General features: G+C 43.9%; 2 protein-coding genes across 5 annotated transcripts in view; one reads left to right on the top strand and one right to left on the bottom strand.

Moving 5' to 3' along the window:
- ZDHHC14 (zinc finger DHHC-type palmitoyltransferase 14) overlaps positions 1 to 11,884 on the bottom strand; it is a 296,986-nt gene extending 285,102 nt beyond the window's left edge. For 3 of the 4 annotated variants that reach the window (XM_008975146.4, XM_034963136.3, XM_008975166.4), the window contains exon 1: positions 11,539 to 11,884. In XM_008975146.4, the coding sequence (XP_008973394.2) occupies positions 11,539 to 11,783 (245 nt within the window). In that variant the 5' untranslated portion in view covers positions 11,784 to 11,884. The remainder of the gene's footprint in view (positions 1 to 11,538) is intronic. The other variant, XM_008975149.5, reaches the window with a different exon arrangement.
- A 929-nt stretch (positions 11,885 to 12,813) lies between these two features.
- LOC134730524 (uncharacterized) lies at positions 12,814 to 16,772 on the top strand. Its single transcript, XM_063605043.1, has one exon. It carries the CDS (start codon positions 13,104 to 13,106, stop codon positions 13,992 to 13,994), a length of 891 nt encoding a protein of 296 aa, XP_063461113.1. The 5' UTR covers positions 12,814 to 13,103; the 3' UTR covers positions 13,995 to 16,772.
- The last annotated feature ends 5,898 nt before the right edge of the window (positions 16,773 to 22,670 follow it).

Here is a 22,670-nt window from a genome sequence, read left to right as displayed (position 1 = left end):
TAAAGGTAAGTGGGAGAGGAACATCCTAGAAGTTAAAGGAAGAAAAAGTTTCAAAACAAGAAAAAGTAGACACAGTATCTTATACCACCAGAGATGGTACACTTAGGAGAGATCTTATGAGAGAAAGGGAAAAGTGAAGACTGAGAAAAATACCAGATTATGTCAAGGAAGTTGCCAGGAACACACATTTTAGAGACTTATTTTATTTCTATGATCAGTACAAGAAGGGCAATCATTTCTCAGCAAGTAGAAGTAACATCTCCAATAGACGCTGGTATTTAGTGTTAAAATAAGCTGTTGCCTTGTATTCATGAGCCACGCCTGAAAACCAAACCACCAAAAGATAGCAGACTTATAGAGCTCAAATTCCTTCCCAAGTGGGTTAGATCGCCATTCCTCCACTGATAAGATTATCTCAGGGCAAGTCACAGGCAGGGCCGTTGGCTACACCCTCCTCTATCAGCTGCCTTGCTGGGCCCCACCTCATTCCCATGGCTCTCAACAGCATGGAAGTCAGCAGTTTTTAAAATCTAGTTTGAAGATGTACAGAAATGATTATACTGCTGTTTTTAAATAGTGTGCTAAAGTGTGCTTAAGTTGTTCTAAAATAGGCTGGGTGCGGTGGCTCACGCCTGTAATTCCAGCACTTTGAGAGGCCGAGGCAGGTGAATCACCTGAGGGTGGGAGTTCAAGACCAGCCTGACCAACATGGAGAAACCCTGTCTCTACTAAAAATACAAAATTAGCTGGGTGTGATGGTGCACGCCTATAATCCCAGCTACTCGAGAGGCTGAGGCAGGACAATTGCTTGAACACGGGAGGCAGAGGTTGTGGTGAGCCGAGATGGCGCCATTGCACTCCAGCCTGGGCAACAACAGCCTGGGCAACTCCATCTCAAAAAAAATAATTAAAAAAAATTGTTATAAAATAAAAAAGTGCCATTGCAGTTGAAAGCAAGTCTACCTCCAAAGTCTCTAGAGGGAGACAGGGAGGTCTACTCTAATGGGGTATGTTAGCTCCAGCTATGAAGGGAAAAGGAGGTAAAGGCGAAAACAGACCTAAATTAAAGATCATCTAACTTCTACAGATAGAAGGATTGGAGTCAAGGGGGATGAACACACACACACACACACACACACACACACACACACACACACACATCTTTCTCTTAATTATGGATCCAGTCATGGCAGAGGAAACAATTTTTTCTCTCAGGTAAGCACCAAAGACTAGAAAGTCTACAAGAGCAGAGGCCTGGCTGGTTCAATCAGAAACGCTTGCTATCAAGGCTTCCAAAGAAAGCTGGCCACATGACACAGAGAGGAAGAATACGGTCTAAGAGACAACCCCCCAACACACGGGTGGCTGTATACACATTAGGTATGAGATCAGAGAAGAGCTTCAAAGCACAAAGTATTACAAGGGATAAAGAAAAGGAAAAAAAATTAACTTTCTTTTAAAATCAAGAAAAATCAGCATCAAATTAAGCTAGGAGATGAAGATCTATGATAAAGTACCTCACTCATCATAAGGATATATGTTTCTATAAACCATGCTCTTAATTGTATATAACTTCAATGATCAGTTGATAGCTAGGATTTATCATTGTAATAAATATTTTAATATCACATAAAAGCCAATGAATCCCATGCTAAATTCTCTCTCACTTATCCAGACCTAAGCATTTGGGTCTAGATGTCATAGTCATTGGCAGGACAGATTTAAGAGGATCAAAATCTGTAAAATGGAAGTCTTGCAGATTCCGCATTACATACAAAATGACAGCAAATGCCAAGAATCAGTAAGAAGTCAAAGAAAGAAAGATTAAAAAGAGACAAATAAACTGGGCATATTTACACAAATCAAATCCTACAGCAGTAAAAATGAATTACATATATATGCAAAAACATAAATGAATCCGAGAAATACAGTATTAAGTTTTTAACAATCACAAGTTGAAAGTTGTGAGAGCAATCACTCCCACTCTAACAATGAGAACAAGCCAGATTAGCTACAAAAGCATAGTCTGAAAAAAATCTGTCAGGGAGCTGAGAATGCAAAGAAGCCTAAATGTATCAAGTCCTTCCCAAGAGAAAAAAGGCCAATAGCTGCTTCCTTCCCTAGCAAAGCAGCAGGAAGAACAGGAATCCACCATAAACAGGAGTGAGGAGAAATCAAATAAATTTTTAACCCACATTAATGGCCATATGTGGACTGCCATATGAATTATGATTCCAAGGAGGCCTAGCCACCAGCCAACTCTTTCTTTACCAAATGAACTTTACCAAAAACACAACAAAACTACACCAAAGGCTGGGGCTAGGGCAGGAGACTAGAGAGACATCTTCTCTGAAGCCTACAGGACTTAGCTTCAGGGTATGGTATAAAAGGGTCAGAATCTAAAAACTGAGAAAGTCATTCTGAGGTACTCCAGGCCTTCACTCGGACCACTGCAGTAGCCCTCCAAAAGCTGGGGCACAGCAGCTGTACAGGGAAGATTTCTTGAGGTACAGAAACTTGGTGCAAGACTGACACAAAGACAACTCCCCAGTGACCCAAAAAGCCGGCAGTCAGGCTGAAAAACAGAAATCTTCCACTGTTTGGTAAGCTGGTCCTGGACTGTGAAGCATTTAAAAACCTCCAGAGTTTTTCCAGGGCTCAGATTTCAAGCCCTGCTAAGGGGGAAGTCCTGATTCTGCCCTCAAAACATTTGAAGCCAGTGATAAAAATGAATCTAACTGAAGCTTCCCCAAGGCCCAAACCTGTTTCCATTACAAACTAGATTGACTCACACACACTAGTGGCCTGAAAAAAGAATTTAAATTACTATAGACTTTATAATTCTCTTACATACAATGTCTGGCATGCAATAAAAAAAATTACAAGGCATGAAGGAAGAAAGAAAATATAACCCATAATCAAGAGAAGAAACAGTCCAAAGAAACAGATTCAGAGATGATGTAGATGTTGGAATTATTAAAGGATGATTAATAAACATGTGAAAGGATCTAGCAGAAAATATTAACACAACCATGAACAGATGGAGGATTTCAGCAGAATAAAGCAGACTCCTTAAAAACTATTTTTTAAGTGCAGAAATGTTCAAAATAAAAAAAAGATATCAAAAATTAGATATCAAAATTGGCTTAACATAGAAATATTAACTTGAAGACAACCCGACAGGAATTATCCAAACTAAAACACAAAGAGGAAAAGAAAAGAATTGACAAAAACATGGAATAAAGTATCTAAAAAGTATGGGACTATATAAAATGATGTCATATATAATTAACTGGAGTTCCAGGAAAGAAAAGAGGTACTGAAGAAATATTTGAAAAAAGAATGAAAAAATTTCCAAAACTGATGAAAGATATCAATCCACAGATCCAAGAAGCTCGGCAAACCCCAAGCGGGATAAATGTAAAGAAAACCATACATAGGCATGTTATCATATTCCAACTACTGACAACAAAAGATAAAGAGAAAATCAGCTGAAGAAATATCACACATGACATATGGGGGGAAATGCTAAAAAAAATAACAACTAAGGTCTCATCAGAAACAACAGATCAGAAGACCATGGGCTAATATCATCAAAGGTCTGATAGGAAAAAGACTATCAACCTAGAATTCTACATCTAGTAAAAATATGCTCTTAAAATGAAGACAAAAATGAACTTTTTCAGAAAAAGCAAAAACCAAGATAATTTGTCACCAGCAGACTTGCATATAAGAAATGCTGATAATAATTTAAGCCAACGGAAAATGATATAATTAGAAGAAATGAAGAGTACCAGAAATGGTAAATACATGAAGATAAATATAAAAGTCCATTTAAAATTATCTCTATTTAATATATGTACATACGTATATATGTTTTATATCTTATACGTGTGTATATGTGTTTTTAAATATGTTTATTTTACATAAATTTATTTTTCTTTTAAAAGCTATTGATTGTCTAAAAATAATAACATTACTGGCTTTATAGCATATATGCATGTAAAATATATGACAGTGGGTACAAAGGGTGGAAGGAGTAAGAGGAATTATAATGTTTTCTATTTCTTGCATTATTTGTGAAGAATACTACTATTATTTGGAGATAGACTGTAATTGGTTAAAAATGCACATTGTAATCTCTTAAGCAATTAATAAAAATAGCACAAAGAAACATAGCCTAAGACTTTGTTAAAGATAAAATGAAATACTAAAAATATGCAATTCATCTAAAAGAAGTCAAAAGGTGGAAAAGAGAAACAAAATACACATTAGTTAAATAGAAAACAAATACCATGATGATACACCCAACAATATTGGGACAAATGGCAAAATCTGAATACGGACTGTTGCATCCATGTTAGATTTCCTAAAACTGATGCCATTACTGTATTTATATGAGAACATCCTTTTTCTTAAAAAATTACATGCAGAAGTATTTGGATGTAAAGGAACATAATATCTGCAACTTACTCTTCAATGGTCTGAGGGGGAAACTATTCATCGCAAGATTGAGGAAGAGAGAGAAAAAGACAGAAATAATTGCAGAAATATGTTAACAATTGATGAATCTGAATGGAGAGTATACAGAGTTCTTTAGTCTTGCAACCTTTCTGGAAGTTTGAAATCATTTCAAAATAAAAGTTAGGCCATCTGCAGAATTACACGGATTCATGAATAGACTGCTTTAAGTACTATGCTATGATGCTATCTTATGTTAAATCCATATTAAATCAATGTTAGCATTTTTTAAAAGACTACATATGGCATGATACATGATACCATATTTGTAAAGAAAAATAAACCAAACTAAACAACGTATTGTTTGGGAATACACACACTCAAAATCCCTGAGAGAAGACAAAGCAAGGTGCTGATAATTACCAAGCTCAGACTGTGACGACCTCAGGGATGGGCAGGAAGATGAGACTGGGCCAAGACAGAGGACCGAGTAGACTCAAAGCACTGATGTGATGTGCTTCTTGGGTTGGGTGGTAGTTTCATGGGTGCTTTTTACAGTATTTTACTTCAAAACTTGCAAATGTTACATATCATCTTCTGTATTAATCTCACATTACAGTTTTTAAAAGATGGAAATTGGGGAGGTAGAAGATCATCCAGTTTATAAAAATAAGTTTGAAACAGGACTAACCTTCATATTTAGTGATGAACTGAACAAAAGCATTAGGTTAGTCCCCAACCCTTATCTGAATGAACTGACATTTTATTAGATCCAAATTCCTGGATGTAACTAATTAAGTATCTATTGATCACCACTGTTTTTCACTTTCCTAACAACCTCAGCTATAAAATAACAAATGCATTTCCTTGCAACTCTTAATTTAAATTTTCTTGCTAAGACATAATAACTCTGCCATGAATAAATTATGTGCAACACTGTACTGAAAAAGAAAAAAAAATCTCCAGGATATGCAGATATGGCCCATTAAATAATTAACCATCACTATCTTATTATAGGAACCTAGAGGAGTCCTTTCTGCACAATTTAGTATCACTTCCCACTAGCTAAAAGGGAACACAATAAAACATGTGTAGTCAATGGTATCCTTCAGAGTTTTATTAGATAAATTCAAGTGTCCAAAGTGAAAAGCCTATAAAATGAGAAATTATTCTAGGTGCCAGTGGTTGTTAGGTAACATTCAAATATATCCCAGAGTGCTTTATTTGCTTAAAGCATTTAGTTCAAAAATAAACACTAGAAAGAAGTCTTGGTTAGCCAAGAGAACATCCCAATGTTATTACTAGTTTTCTAAATAATTAAGAAAAGCTTTTTCTTCTGCTTTAATTAACACACTTGAATTCAGAAGAATTACATCAAATAATCAAAGTTTCTGAGGCAAATGTGTTCTACAAGACATTATTAATCATAAACTTGTATTAATGTACAGAGGTTTACAAAATGCAAAAACTAAAGCACAAGAAAGGTATTTTCCAAAGTGTTTCAAAATTACCATTACTTCATTAAACAGCAGATATTTACTGGGAGCTTGCTATTATAGACCAGGTACTATTCTAAGCCCTGGGGATACAGCAGTGAACAAGGCGAGTCCCCATCCTCAAGGAACTGACATGTGTTGATCATGTACACAAATGAATGGGTTAGTGCTTTCATGTCAATGGATCATAAGGTTTTCAAGTCACCTAAAGTTCTTGTGGAACCACAGTGGGTTATAAATGTCCTTGGCTCCATGTACTATGTTCCTAGGCACTGTCCTGTGGTAAGGTCCTGAGGGTCATGTATTGTCTGTATCAACCCCATGGTGTTCCATGAGGCACAGCACTTAGAAAAAACCGATGAGACCCTATGCAGATATTTTCTGAGATGGTGGAGAGGTTGATGCAGTTCTGCATGGCCAGGGGGTGGTAAGAAAATATGGGGTTATTCTATATTATAAAGGCAGCACCCTCTACTAGAAAATAAGTTACCCATCTATAACAGAGACGTTGTTCTTGGAAATGACACTTTTATTTGCAGGGGATAGCCCCAAGTTCCATCTTCAAGGCAAACATGATCCCAGTTCTACTGACTTCCAATTATTCACCGTTTTTTTTTTCAGAGGAATTAGCTAAATGTAAAAAGAAGAAGGGAAGGAAGGAGGGAGGAAAAGAGAGAAAGAGAGATTTTTAAAAAACCCTTCAATGGACTTATAGTGATGAGAAATTTGAGAATGTCCCCACGTTTTCAAGTGTCTGAGCCCCAGGAACACCTCCAAACTTGTCTGTGGTGGCAGTGTAGAATGCGGAGACCCAGTCAAGCCCCAGATCTAAGCAGACATTCCTCACCTCATGATGCTGCTGAAAACACAAACCTCACCCAGCCTCTCAGTTTGTTTCCTTCATTCTGCCCCAGTGAGCAAGACTATGAAAGTTTAATATTTCAGGACCAAAGATTTTTTATTTTAAAAATTACAACTATAAACAAAAGCAGGCTGTATGTGTGCATATGTCAGGGAGAAGAAGAAATTGTTAATGTTCACTGATCTTTTCAAATTCTACTTCTGGGAATGTGAGAATGACGACATCGCATAGACAGCCTTGATGAGACTCTTAATAGCTGCAAAGAGGGTGAGCTGTCTGGATAGCACTGCAGTCAGCTCCCCACCTCCCCTAAACACAGCTATGAAATTCTGTCACTTTTCATCAGTACTCCACACAGTGCATAAAGATGCCAACAGATAAGCAGTCCCTCCCTGCTTGAGAAAGAGTACAGGATTGCATCTGGTTGCTTCTAGTAGCTTTCTGTACTGTCTTCACTGTTCTGGGATGGTGGCTTCAAAAACAAAAATGAAATCCAGTCTGGATAAGGACAGGTCCCCAGACATCCCTGAAGGACTCCCATTCTGAATGGGTAACAGCAAAGCCACAGCTTCACAGAGGCTCCTTGGACTCACACAAAGGTGCTTATTTTATTTGTATATTTTAAAATTTTTATTTAAAAACTTAGAGATGGGGTCTCACTATGTTGCCCAGGCTGGTCTCGAACTCTTGGGCTCAAGTGATCCTCCTGCCTCGGCCTCCCAAAGTGCTAGGATTAAAGGCGTGAACCACTGTGCCCGGCCAGGTTTTTACTTTAATAGCGGACTGCACAGTCGTGAGCTTTTTCACAGTCAGAGTTGCTTCTTAACCTACATGTTCCCTTCCTCAAAATGCTCTCAGAAAAGGGTGACCAGAGTCCTTGGGGGGCTACTTCTAAGATTTACTCTAACAATCTGAGCCATTTATTGAGCCCTTGCTATGTGCCAAACACTGGTACACAGTATACCGTATACTGTACTGTATATACTATACTGTATACTGTGCAAAGTATACATTTTCTATTTAATCTTCCCATCATTTAAAGGTAGATTATTATTAATCTCAGTTTACAGATTGGGAAACTAAGGCTTAAAAAAGACCAATCATTTGCCCAGGCTTATACTGCTAGTAATAATCTTAGGGTCTGTCCTTCCAAAATCCATGCCTTTAACCAGTACTCTAGACTTGAACGAGGAGCAGCACAATTAGTCAGAAAGAGCACTGGCTTTGCAGCCAGAAGCCTTCCCACTAATTAGCTGTGCAACCCTAGATGACTAACCTCACCAAGCCTCTGTCACTTCGTCTTTGATGTGGGAATAATCATTTCTACCCTGCCTTTCTCCAGGGGTTAAAGACTGTATCAACACCTGTTGCTGAGTTCTAGTAAGTTCATTTCTCTCAGACAAACTTTCTTGTCCATCTGTTCAAGGTCAGGAATGAGAGCTGGGATGAGAGAAGAATTGCAGACAGGGGAGGGCTAAAACTAAATGACTAAGTTATTCACTCTTTTTGTCACACATTTTATTTGCTTTTGTGTAACTGGGGAAACGCAATTCTAATGTTTGACAATGAATTTTACTAATATTAAAAGCTATCTAGACATGATAGCCAGGTGCTGTGGCTCATGCCTATAATCTCAGCACTTTGGGAGGCCAAACCAGGAGATCGCTTGAGCCCAGGATCATAGTGAGCAACATAGTGAGACCCCTATGTCTCTACAAAAAATACAAAACTTGGCTGAGCGTGGTGGTGCACGCCTACAGTTCCAGTTACTAAGGAGACTGAGAAGGGAGGATCGCTTGAGCCTCGGCGGTCGAGGCTACAGTGAGCCATGATTGTGCCACTGCACTCCAGCCTGGACAACACAGTGAGACTCTGTCTCCAATAAAAAGCTATCTAGACATGATGGCCAGGTGCAGTGGCTCACATCTATAATCCCAGCACTTTGGGAGGCCAAGGCGGGAGGATCACTTGAGGCCAGAAGTTCAAGACCAGCCTGGGGAATATAGGCAGACTCCATCTCTATAAAAAATTAAAAATAAATTTTTAAAAAAGCTATCTAGACATGAAATTAAACAATCAAAATAGAGGACCACATAACTAGAGGAAGGCAGGAGAAAGGCAGGCCAGGGGCAGGCAGTACTGGCATTTCCTCTGGATCTCGCTTAGGGATTGGCCTGTTGGTATTTTCTTCCTCTGTATGGGGTTAACTTGTTCTTTGGTCTCTAGCAAATTAATTTGGTCAAATTGGTTATTTAATTTATGAATAAAGAATTTGAAAGCAATACAGTGACAAATATTCTCAGCTAAACCATAATATTCTGTAGCTCGAATAGCCTCTGATTTTTCCAAACAGAGGCATCATACTAGGATGGGCCTCTTGTTTTCTTGAAATGTCAAATTGCCTAGTTGAAGCAACACCCATGGAGAGCAAACACACACACATATACACACATATACTCCCCCAGAGCTGATATAAAAAAGATGCTGCAAATAGCAACTAATAAAATCCCGGGGCACACATTTATTCCTACAGTCATCAGTTAACATAACACTGACACAGAGAAAGATCCCTAACGACCTGCTAGTGAGGACTTTTGGGAACTCTTGAAAAAACACACGCAGAGATCAAGAAACGAAAATGAATTTATGATGGTTTGGTTAGAAGCTATGTTTGAATGAAGAAAATAAAAGATGTTAAGTAATAACTGGGGGGGATACCTAAGCATACAGTGGGGATTTGGGTATACACAGAAAATGAAATATTCATCATCCTCCATGGAGCACACTTGTGGCTGAAGCTCTGCAACAGAATCACAAAATTAACCCATTTTCTCCACAGTTAAAATCGCTAAAAAGAGCAAAAGTGCCAATTTGGATCTGTTCAAGATTTTTTTAAAAAAAACTTTAGGAACACAGTTAACACTCTGCAACTAGAGGACCACCTGTAACTAAATTCACCATTAGAGAGATGGCATTTCTGTTAAACCACATGGCATCATGCTTCCAGTGCCGGTGTTCATCCTAACAGATAACGTAAACTCATGGGGAATCTCTATGCCCCTTCTTCCAGTTTCCAGGGTCTGTAAGGACAAGAGGCTGCTCTCAATGGGGGCCCATGGGAGCAACAGCAGCATGAGTAGAGTGTGTCTCCCTGCCACTCTGAATGCCTGTTCACACCCTTCCCCTCCCGCCCACAGGTCTCCCCACTGACTCTACCTACTAGTGTCAAACAGACACAGAACCTAAACATCAAGGGGGACCCGGGAACTGCACATACCATCGGAAATGGGGAAGAGGAGTTGTGTGTGAGAAGGACTGGGGAAGGGGAATTCGCTTAAATCAGAGATCCTTCTCATCGCCTGGTCTAACTCAGTCCTCTTAAAGCTGCTAATCAGAGCAGTGTCCAGATACAAAACGTTTCTCCTGAGAGTCAGAGGGCTTTGAGCGACAAGTATTACGTTGTCAAGAGATCATTCATTTCCAATTGAGACAGCATTTGGAAGAGCAAAAGCCAGGCACAAAATTAGAGCCTATTAATCCTAATCAGAAACAAAAGTAAATAAATTCAAAAGGTTTTAATTGAGCCTACCCTACAGGAGGAGGCGGAGACTGAAGGAGTATCAAACCCAATAATAACCAGGATTTGGGAAGCCCAAAGAAGAGCTCCCTATAAATATATTGCTTTTTTTAAATTCTGAGGGGAAAAAAGTAACTCCACCTTTCATTGAACATAGGATACCAGAAATTACATAAGGAGTTGCATTCCAAATGTTGGATGCAAAAAGAGCAACCGAAATTGATTGGAATGTGGTTTAACTGCTTTATCTAATCACTGCTAATAAATAAGAAGACCTTTCATTAGTTGGCAGGAGGACAGTTGCTACTGGCCAATTTGATTTTCCTGAAAACGGTGAAGACTTGCATGCGCTTTTTTCCCCCCCAGATATAATCCCTAAAGTCCAGACTGTTTCTGGAATTGGAAGTTGTCACGTAGTGTCATCCTCTTCCTTAACAGACCTAAGGTCTCCTTTCACATGTTCCCAAATTGTTTGTTTTGGACACCTTTTATTGCAACCTTTTTGAAAGTGAAGAGTTTAGAAACCTCATGGCAAATAAGAAATTGTTAATCCAGAGTGAGCATGTAGGAGGCTGGAGAATGAAATGATCTATCCAGGGCACACTAGGCAGCCGACACTTTGAAACCTGAAATAGCCAAGATTCCTCAATTATTCGTCGAAGTTACATGGGAGATTCAGTCAACTGAGCTTAAGAAGATGCCCTGTATGTTGTCAGCAAGGGGGAAAAAGTCAGTTCCATGTATCCCTGACTTAGGAATCTATCGCACCCCACCTTCCCACGGCAGGCTACATCTGGGCTGATTTGTTGGGTCCCCAAACTCGGTAGAGAGCGCCCCAAGGATCAGGGACCGGCGGCCCCACCTGCTGGGTCCCATCCGCCACCTGGAGCAGCAAGGCCTGGCCCCCCTTCCAAGTGGACCCCTTCCCGCCCTGCTCCCAGGAGCCCAGCCCAGAACGGCGTTCTTTCCGGGGGCCCAAAAGCAATCAGACCTTTAAAAGAAAAAAGAGGGAGCGCAGACTGGCATTATATAACAATTTACAGTAGATAAGGCTTCTAGAAAACGAAAGCAGCCCGAGGAGGGGCGGGGGACAGGGGAGACGAGGGGAGCGCGGCGTCGGGGGAGCGGTCGCCACCACTTACTCGAAGGCGAAGAAGAGTCCGCTAGTGACCAGGATGAGGACGAGCGTCAGGTAGAAGACGCCCGTCTGCCGGGCCATCATGATCCTCCCGTTGCAGAAGAACTTGTTTCTTCCCGGGAACACCTCCCATTTCCTCCGGGCCGCGATTTTCTTCTTCTTGTGGGGCGACTCCATGGGGGAGGAGCTGTGGGTGCTGATCTGGCTGTACTCGCAGTCTTTCATGGGCCCGCCGCCGCCGGGAGGCATCCACGAGGGCAGCCGGCTGGGGGCGCACACCCCCAGGAGCCCCCCGGCCGCGCGGGCCCCGCCGAGCCACGACCGCCGCCGGCCGCCCGGCCGCCCCCCGAGCCGCGGCGCCGCGGCCCCTACACGGGCTCCCGGCTCGGCGACAACTTTGCCGAGGACACCCAGGTTAACCCTCCGGGGAGCCCAACTGTCATAGCAGAATCCCCGCTCCGTGAGGGGACGGCGCTGGTCCGCAGCCCGCGGCAGCACTCCTCCGTCGCTTCCAGCCCGCGTCCCGGGGCGCGGGGCTCAGCCCGGCCGGCCCCCGGGTCGCCGAGCGCCCGCCCCCTCGCGCGGCTGCCCGCTCGGCCCCGCAGCCCCCGGCTCCCCGGCCGCGCCTCGGCTCTGGCCCGCCGACCCCCTAGCACTGCGCCCCGAGGGGACACGAGGCGGCGGCCCCGGCGCCGGCTTCCTCGGGAGCCACTTCTGCGCCGCGGCCAGGTTGGGTCCACTCCTTCCTCCGGCAGCGGATCCTCCCAGGAGAGAGCGCTGGCGACTGGGCGGCCGCGCGCGGCACCGGCAACCCCTCCCAGGGGTGGGGACAACCACGCACGTTTTTCTGTCAGGAGCCTCTCGGCGAGAGCCGGGGCGCCGCTCGCACCGCGAACTGGTGTCGCTGCGCCTGGCAGCCTAGTCGAATCCGCGGCCCCCGCGCGGGGATGCGCGGGCCGAGGGCGGCGGCGGCTCGCGGGCCGCGCGGCGAGGGCTCCCTTGCTCCCTCCTACCCGGAGGAAGCGGCCCCGGCGCGAGGAGGGCCGCGGGGACACGGCACAGACACTTGTTTGCAAGGCTCAGCCCGGCGCGCGCGCGGCGCTCCGAGTGGGTCCGCCTCCTCCGGGCCGGGTGGGCGGTGGCCCCGCGCCTCACCCGCGGCTCCTCCTCCTGCTCCTCCTCCTCCTCGCCCGCGAAGCCAGGGCACCGGCGCAGCGAGATTCCAGCCCCAGTCCCCTCGGGCGGGCGCCCTGGGCTGTGGAAGGCGCGGGGCTCCCTGTGGCATCGCCCAAGTAGGGATGGGGTCGGGCGCCCGCGGCCCCGCCGCGCAGTGCGCTCCTGGCCGACTTCAGTCCGTCTCGCGGCTTCTTCCGGGTTTATCCCGCGCAGCAGCTGCCGCCTCGGGACACGCTCATTCCCACGGCCACCGGCAAGCCACTCCTGGCGACTCCCCGGGACCTGAGGAGCCGCGGCGCGGAGGTGACCCTCCCCGGCCTGCGCCTCCCTTCTTCCTCCTCCCCAGCTGGGCGCGTGGTCGCGTCGCCGGGGGACTCTGCTGATGCCCGAGAAATGGGCTGGGGGTGCCGTGTGCCAGGATGGGGTGGGGCGGCCCTAGGCCGGCCTGACTCCGGGACCGGGCTGCGGGCGAGGGTCTCGGGGCCCGGCTCGGCCGGCTTCCGGGCCGAGAAAGAAGGGCAGAGGAAGCGGTCAGGGTCCCCTCCGGCCCCGGCCTCCCTCCCGGAGTATAAGCCCTTGGAGGCCAGGTTTTGGGTTGCTGCCGCCCAGCCCTTTCGGTCTCCACTTCTCCCCACGGACGTTTACAGCTGCTCGCTTTATTTCTCCCTCCATTCCCCCGTGGAGCCCCCTCGGCAGCAGAGGGGTCGCGTGCTTCTCCTCTCCCGCCTGCGCCTCCCTCCTTCCCACCCGACAGCCCAGGAGGAGCTGCGGGCGCGGCCCTGGGACGGCCGAAGCCTGGGGCGTCTGCTCGCTCGCGCCCTCCCAGGCGTTGCCGCGGGTCCGAGCCCCCGCAGAGGTGGGCATAGCCCCGGGGCCGCAGAAAACGAAGGCAGCTGGGCAGGGATGCTCGATTTCCCGAGCCCCACTTTCCTTTCACAGCCCACTGGGATGTGTAGTTCTTCCGCCCGCAGGCCTGCGCCGAGGAGAAGCACGACTCGGGGCCTTAGAAACTACAAGTCCCTGCATCCCCCGCGACAAGGGCAGGAGAGGCGTGGTGCTGGGCGTTCTGGGGCTAGGTGGTGGGAGATGGGAACCAACAAAGGGGGTTGTGGGGAACGGTGCCTTCTCTGTACTGGGCAGTTTGCACGTTACACATGTTCTTTGTCTAATCTTCGCCGGAACCCGGTGAGGCATTATTGTATCCAGCTTAGAGAAAGCTTAACTACTGGCCAAACATCACAAAGCTCCCAAGTAGTAGAGATGGCATCAAACCCAGAGCCCTAAGTATGTCCCTTACAAAGCGTGCCTCAGTGAGGAGTGTAGAAGGGGGATGAGATTGGCTTATCCAAGAGGGCCAGTTGGGAGGAGCTGTGGTAAGGCAAAAGTGATGGGGATAGCAATCAGAGTATGACATGCAATTACAAGGAGTTTTGAATACAAGTGAAATTTACAGGGGTCCATTCCAAAGCCGGTTAGAGTCTAGGGATAATGGATCTTAAGCACACGATAATAATTGGGTTTTAATTATTTTAGATATTGTATGAGAGACAAGCATATTACAGGGACAATTAAGTATTTGTGGCTGGACTATTTTTAAAAAACCAACTGGAAAGCTTCAGACATTTCAAGTGAAAGCTCTCATATGCTTTCCTGTCCTTTAGCTAATGAGATCAACGGGGTATTATTCTTATTCTGTTTATTGCAAGCACCTTTTCTGTGGGTGTCCAATTAATATAATAGATCCATTGATTTGATGGCATTAAAAAAGACTCCCACTCTTATTCTCAATGAAACCGAATTTTTCTGGCATTATGGTTATGCTTTTAAAAAGTCCTTCCTTGTCTGTTAGAGATATGTACTAAAGTATCTGCCAGCGAAATAATATAAAGTCTGAAATGTGCTTTAAAACACACTAGCCCATCCACTCCCCTCCTCCCACCCGCCCAGCTCCAGACATGGAGGTATAAATGAAACAATTGGAAACTGTTGAAAATAGTTGACCTTGGGTGACATGTACTTAATTATTTATTGCTGCAAATTGCCACAAACGTAGTGGCCTTAAAACAAGACAGATTTTTCTCACAGTTTTTATGGATCAGGTGTCCAGGTACACTCAGTCCCCCACTTAGGGTCTCACGCCTGCCATCAAGGGGCTGGCCAGGCTGCGTTCACATTCACTGGAGAAGAACTGGCTTCCACTCTGACTCCGGGCACAGGCAAAATTCCTTTCCTTGCAGCAGTAGGACCGAGGGCCCTGGCTTCTTGCTGGCTGGAGACTGGAGACTGTCCTCAGCTCCAAGAGGGAACCTGCAATTCCTAGAGGTTACCTGGACTTCATTGTCACTTGGGCTTTCCGAGCACAGCCACTTATTTTGTCAGGCCTGCAAGGAGAGTCCCCAGAGTGAGTCTCCAGCAAGGCAGAATTTTATATAACATAAAGCAATCCCACGGGGGCAACTTCAAATGTGAACATTCTGTTGGCCAGAAAGCATGTTTTGCACACACTCAAAGGGAGAGGAGTACACAGGGCATGAACCCTAGGGTGAGGGGGCACCCCGGAGTGCATCCACCACAGTGTACATGAGAGTCCATTATGCTTTTCTTACCTACCACATCTACTCATGTTTATGTTTGACATTTTCCATAATAAAAAGAAATGAATTTGTTTTAAAATGTTACCTACATTTTCCACAGCAAATAAGATATGCTGATATGATTTCTAAATAAGCTGACACAATTGTCTGTAGTTGTCTTCCTGGGGATTACTTTTTTCTTCCCACTCCATGTGTACTAAGACCTCTGCGGTTAATTCACTTGTATGGGTTACCCTCCCCTAAGGGCGTTCACTAGAACCTGGTGTGTGATAGCTGCAGAATTCACCTCACCAGCTACAGTTGATCTTGAACAATATGGGTTTGAACAGCGTGGATGCCCTTAGACACGGATTTTTTTCAACCAAATGCAGATGGAAAATACAGCATCCGTGAGATGGGAAATGTGAGTATTCAGAGGGCAAAGGCCAACTCTTCCTATATGCAGGTTCTGTGGAGCCTGTTTAAGGACCTGAATATGTGCAGATTCAGGTATACGCAGGTGATCCTGGAACCAATCTTCTGAGGATACTGAGGGATGACTGTAAAACCTACTGTATAAGGGATGGTAGAGTTTATTCATTTATTTTACAGTTATCTATTTCAGGGCCTAGATTGTGCTAAGTACTGTTTTAGCAGCAGTGATATAAAAAGATCCAAGATAGAAGCTTATATTTGGGGACTGGGGGAGAGGTGGAGAGAATAAACAAATAAATAAATGACTAGTAAGACAATTTCAGAGAGTAATTACAAGAACGAAAAAACAAAGCAGGGTTATGGGATGGAGAGACTGGGGTCGGGCAGAGAATTGAATGATGGGAAGGGGCAAGTACCAAGTCCTCAAGGCAGAGCAACCTGGAAAATTCTAGGGGTACAAAGAAAAACCAGTCTGGCTGGAGTGGAGCGAGGGCCAGGGAGAGAGGGAAAAAGGAACAGGACCAAGGAAGCATCTGGAATTCATTCTGTGTGCACCAGCATCAATTCTGTATGCCACACTCTGTACCCACCATCGGTGTAAGTGTTGAGGGGTCTGAAAGAAGAATCACCATCCTTGCCCTCCAGGAATGTATAGATTCCAAACTTTAATGCTAGAGGGACGTCAGCGTATCTAGAATTAGAGACCAAAACTTGTATTTCTCAAACAAGGACACTGAAAAGTCAAACGACCTGCTAAAAATTCCTTGAGAATGCCTCGCCAATAACAAATAATCCAAAAATGAGTCTTGAATTGAATTGAAAGAGTGCATGATCTACTTTTGCTAAATGGGGTTTAGCCTAATGCTGCCTCTTTACATATTTTAAGTTTGGCCTAAAGGTTTCTCTGTACACTGAACTGTAGCCTAAATGGAAGTGTAAACAGAGTGTGATCTACTCGGGTGTCAATTACTGAGTTTTGGCCACTCAATTGTGGCCAACTGTTCAAACCATGTTCAAATAAGACAAATGCTGAGCTGTAACCATCTGGCTGTTTCCGTACCTCATTTCCGCTTTCTGTACGTCACTTTCTTTTTTCTGTCCATAAATTCTCTTCCACCACGCGGCTGCACTGGAGTCTTTGAGGCTACCCTGGCTCAGGAGGCTGCCCAATTCATGAATCATTCTTTGCTCAGTTAAACTATTTTAAATTGAATTCAGCTGAAGTTTTTCTTTTAGCACTTTAAAGCTTTAGAAAATTGATAATGTTTAGTGCTTGTCACGTGCAGGTCAGTATGATGAAGGTAAATGCGGCAGAGAAACTACAGTTAAGGTTGGGAAACAAGATGGAGGCACATGAGAAATTCAATAATACAAGAGAACGATATTATAAAAATAATGATCTTTTCTCCAGAGTATTTTTGTATTAGTCAATCTCCTGGTTCTTTATACATTTAGATCATTAAATCCGGAGGACAACCTGATGAGGCAGGGATTATTATCTTTATTTCACAGAGGAGGAAACTGAAGATCAGAGAAGTTAGGTGATTTGCCCAGGGTTTTGCAGTAAGTAAGTAATAGAGTCAAGATTCTAGGCCAGGTATGAATGTCTGACTCAAGCTTTCCTATATCACCCACACAATGGAAAGAGCACACGGTCTGATGAACCAACAACTGAGTGGAATAGAGAAATCATCTTGATTTCAGAGTGAAGAGAAATCTCAGGCCCAGCCTGTAGCAAAGTGCACCTCTGACCTTGACAGTTTGGACAGGAAGAATATGAAAGGGTTAGTCTCTCAGGGAAATGGGGATGGGTACAGAAAAGTAAATTATTGGGAAAGTGCATGATGTTTCTAGCTGGAGTAGAACTGACAGGGATCCAAGCACAATTAGTTTATTTGGGAGGGGATTGCAGAAAACACCAGCAGAAGAGTGAGGAAGTGAGATAGGGAGGGAAAAGAAACCAATAAAGCATGCGCTATCGAGCAAGCTACCACGGTGGGCCACCGAAACTCGGACCCTCTAGGGCAGTGGTCCCCAACTTTTTTGGCACCAAGGACCAGTTTTGTGGAAGACAATTTTTCCATGAACCGGAGGGTGAGGGGACGGGGGCATGGTTTTGGGATGAGTCAAGTGTATTACATTGATTGTGTACTTCATTTCTATTATTAGTATTACATTATAATATATAAAGAAGTAATTATACAACTCACCATAAGGTAGAATCAGTGGAAGTCTGAGCTGTTTTCCTGCAATTAGACGGCCCCAGTGGGGGTGATGGGAGGCAGTGACAGATCATCAAGCATTAGAGTCTCATAATGAGCATGCAACCTAGGGTCCCTCACATGCTCAGTTCACAACAGGGTTCACACTCCTATGAGAATCTAATGCTAATCTGACAGGAGATGGAGCTCAGGCAGTAATGTGAGCGACGGGGAGGGCTGTAAATACAGATGAAGCTTCGCTCGCTTGTCCACTGCTCACCTCCTGCTGCGCAGCCCAGTTCCTAACAGGCTGTGGACCAGTACTGGTCCATGTCTTTGGGGTTTGGGGATCCCTGCTCTAGGGGACTCTGGGAGGCCCGAGGTGTGCAACCTGCCAGAGTTATCCCAACTGAGGGGCAAGAAAGTTGAAGTTTATTCACCAATTCCCCATCTGTTATTAGTCGAGACCTCCTTCTGGGAGCATTACTCTACCTTCTTTACGTTTTCATCACCTTCCTCAGTTGTCACTGCCATCCTGGTTTGTTAGTATCTTTGATTCTAGTAGGTCTCTCCCTGTCCTCATCTGACTCAGTGGATTCACTGACAATAGGGGTTATGTTATTCACAAAACTAGAGCATTGTTCTTTTCATGTCAGCAGCTCAAAGCATTCCACAAACCCATCTCATTAGTTCTCAGCATACCTTAAAGAAGCCAAGAGGAAGTATAGCCTTATCCACTGTGAAAAGGGAAGACATTCAGATTCCAGGACAGGACATGATTTATATATCCTTTAAGGCCAAAAATGAGTGTGCTGTTCACGTGGTCAAGGTACATACAGGTCAAAGGGTCACAGTCCTAGGAGAACTCCGAAATCGCCAGAAGGGATGTCATGAGAGAGTTCTAGGATGGCTGGAAGTAACTGCTGAAGCTTCTATACCAAACAAAATTCTTCAGAAAATCAGACACCTTAATTTCTTCCAACCCAGAGAGTCAGCTTCCACTTTAGCATGTGCTCAGCACAGCTGGAAACATCTTGTGTTGAAATATGTAAGGTGCTTAAAATATAATAATAAACTCAGCACAACAAGAAAATATTAGTTTGAAGCAGAAAAACTTTAATTCAAAACTTTTTTTTTTTTTTTGAGACGGAGTTTCGCTCTTGTTGCCCAGGCTGGAGTGCAATGGCTGGGATTACAGGCGTGAGCCACCATGCCAGGCTAATTTTGTATTTTTAGTAGAGACGGGGTTTCTCCATGTTAGTCGTGCTGGTCTCGAACTCCCAACCTCAGGTGATCTGCCCTCCTCGGCTTCCCAAAGTGCTGGGATTACAGGCGTGAGCCACCGTGCCTCGCCTCAAAACTTTCTTTTTTTTTTTTGAGACGGAGTCTCGCTCTGTCGCCCAGGATGGAGTGCAGTGGCGGATTTTGGCTCACTGCAAGCTCCGCCTCCCGGGTTCACCCCATTCTCCTGCCTCAGCCTCCCGAGTAGCTGGGACTACAGGCGACTGCCACTACGCCCAGCCAATTTTTTTTTTTTTTTTTGTATTTTTAATAGAGACAGGATTTCACTGTGTTAGCCAGAATGGTCTACATCTCCTGACCTCGTGATCTGCCTGCCTCGGCCTCCCAAAGTGCTGGGATTATAGGCGTGAGCCACCGCGCCCGGCCTCAAAACTTTCTTATAGTTGTTCCCTGAGTAACTTTTTCTTGCTTTTATGACACAAAAATATTACTTTTTAGTATGTTTATAAAAATAATACCTGTGCATTGAAAAAAATTATACTACACAAAAATATGCAGAATGTGGCTCACCCCTGTAATCCCAGCACTTTGGGAGGCCAAGGCAGGTGGATCACAAGGTCAGGACATCGAGACCATCCTGGCTAACACGGTGAAACCCCGTCTCTACAAAAAATAGAAAAAATTAGCCGGGCGTGGTGGCGGGCACCTGTAGTCCCAGCTACTCGGGAGGCTGAGGCAGGAGAATGGCGTGAACCTGGGAGGCGGAGCTTGCAGTGAGCCAAGATCACGCCACTGCACTCCAGCCTGGGCAACAGAACGAGACTCCGTCTCAAAAAATAAATAAATAAATAAAAACAAATACGAAGAATGTAAAAGTTCAAATTCCCATCACCTTGGAAAACAATGGTTAATGATTTGTTGACCATCTTTGTATAATTCATTTTATGCATACATACACACTTATATCCATATCATTTAACAAAAATGGAATCATATCATACATGCCACTTTCATCCTGTGTGCTTTAAAAAAAAAAATTGTAGTATTTTTCTCTTAATTTCCCATCCCCACCCTTCCCTCGGGTAATCAATGTTAATAACATGTTGTATAGCCTTCTCCAGACTCATATAATTATAGGCAAACGTATACACACACATACATGCAGCCCATATTACAGTTTCTTCAATTGTCTTAATAATGTCCTATATGGTTAATTTTTCCCAATTCAGGATCCAGTCCATCACACTCAGTTGTTAAACCTTTTATATCTCCTTTCACATGGGACAGTCCTACCTCCTTTCTTTGAGCTTCTTAATCTTGACATTTTGGAAGAGTGGCGTCCTTTATTTTGTAGAATATCTCTCGATTGGGGTTTGATGTTTCTTCACAATCCAATTCAGGAGAGGGCGTACACCAGGTTTCGACTGTCCAACGCAGGCCGTGGTGGCCTCCCTGAGGCCAAGACACTACCTTGGGGCTGCACTGATAAAACTACAAGATACCTGCTCCAGCCTGGCCTGCTCTGCCTGGACCTCAGCTCCTCACTCAATGATGACAGCACTTTTGAAGAATCACACCTATGCTGTTTCCAGCTGCTGGTGCTGCTGAAGTCTAGAGAGTGTGCCGCCAGCCCAGGCCAAAATTGACACAAAATACAGACATTTTTTAACTGAGAAACAAAATAAGATGCACTCCGTTTTAAGGAAGCAGAAATTATGAAGAGATACAAAGTCACCAAAACAATTTTGTTGATTAATTGTAAAATGTGTCACAGAACAGTAAACATGATGGTAAAAGGAGAAGCTTCCTTGAGCAATGAGAAACAATTTTACTATCCTAAGATCAGGCCCAGAGGGGAAAACACCACAGGGTGAGCCTCTGAGTTCTGCAGGTCTGGCTCCAAAGGCCAGAGCTCAGCACTGATTTTCCTAACACCTACATCTGGACAGTCAGCAGTTATTTACTCTTCAAAGGACATGAGCAAAACAAAGAAATGCTTCTCTCTACTAACAATGTTGCTTAATCAGAAAGAATCTAAATTGGATTTCAAAAGTTTCTGGTCTTCTCTGTAAAGAATGGATTTTGAGAAATGTCTATTGCGATTTCTAAACTAAAGCTAGTCAAAAAAACAATTCGTTTCACATTTATTTATTTTCCAAATACATGGAAACCAGATCCAAGCACAAACTTTTCTGGGCATCCTTTGTGTGTGTGTTTTTAAGAGATATGGTCTCACTCTGTTGCTCATGCTGGAGTGCAGTGGCATTATCATAACTCACTGTAACCTCAAATTCCAGGGCTTGAGCGATCTCCAACCTCAGCCTCCCAAGTAGCTGGGACTACAGGTGCATTCCACCACATCCAGCTAATTACTATTATTTTTTGTAGAGATGGGGGTCTCACTATGTTGACCAGGCTGTTCTCAAACTCCTGGCCTCAAGTGATTTTTTCATCTTGGCATCCTTGTTGGCATTTCTGTGGAATAAAAACCTCATTGGAACGAACAACTGAAACCACCTACCTCAAATGTTGTTTGTGAGATTAAAAAAATATATATGAAAGTGCCTTGTGAATAGTGAATTCATATGCAGGTGTTAAATGTATTATGATTTTCCTTTTTCTCACTTAGCAATTTTCACTATTTAATATTGTTTTCTTCCTAAAAGTAATTGAGATATCTATGAGAGTGTCTACTTACTCACAAGGATTTCTTTAGGGGGCCAATAGCCTGATTGCTACATTCAGGGGAAAAAATGTGTGTGTCTTTGTTTTCCTACGAACATCTGGATAACTTTACATTAATAAAATCTGAGGATTCTTTCAGTTTGTGTATAAAAATATTAAGATTATTCCTGATTATAGATAATTCAGTAAGATAAAGAGTGCAAATACATTTTCTAAAACTTCTCATTTTTATAAATTTCTGTTGTTTCTATAATATTTCACCTTAAGAGACATTTTAATTCTAATACAGACTAATTTCTGGGTTTAAAATTGTTTCAAAACATAAGTAACATAGTAACTTATACTTTATCTTACATCTTTTCTGGGATGACACAGATGTACTTTTTTTCCTAATAAGCTAGGTCTTTTCTCCACCTTTTTATTTAGCTCATTTGGATGCCTTGGGGACAGAAATCAGGTTATGCATTTTTGATAGGAGGACCAATGCAGTAATGCTGTGTCTTTCTCAGTACCATATCAAAAGGCACACGATGCTGGTGGTCCCGATATTAATGATGTTCGTTTTGATCGTTAGGGTAAGGTGGTTCCACCAGGTTTTTCCAATATAAAGTTCCATTTTTCCATTGTAATTAACAGTTACAAAGACAGTGGCTGGGCGCAGTGGCTCATGCCTGTAATCCTAGCATTTTAGGAGGCTGAGGTGGGTGGGTCACTTGAGCTCAGGAGTTTGAGACCAACCAGCCTGGGCAACATGGCAAAACCTCGTATCTACACAAAAAAATAGAAAAATTAGCCAGGCATGGTGGTGCGTGCCTGTAATCCCA

The sequence above is a fragment of the Pan paniscus genome, chromosome 5 (genome assembly GCF_029289425.2).
Source record: "Pan paniscus chromosome 5, NHGRI_mPanPan1-v2.0_pri, whole genome shotgun sequence".
NCBI classification, from domain to species: domain Eukaryota; kingdom Metazoa; phylum Chordata; class Mammalia; order Primates; family Hominidae; genus Pan; species Pan paniscus.
Note: the sequence above shows the minus strand (reverse complement) of the source record. Positions and strands in the feature narration are given on the sequence as shown.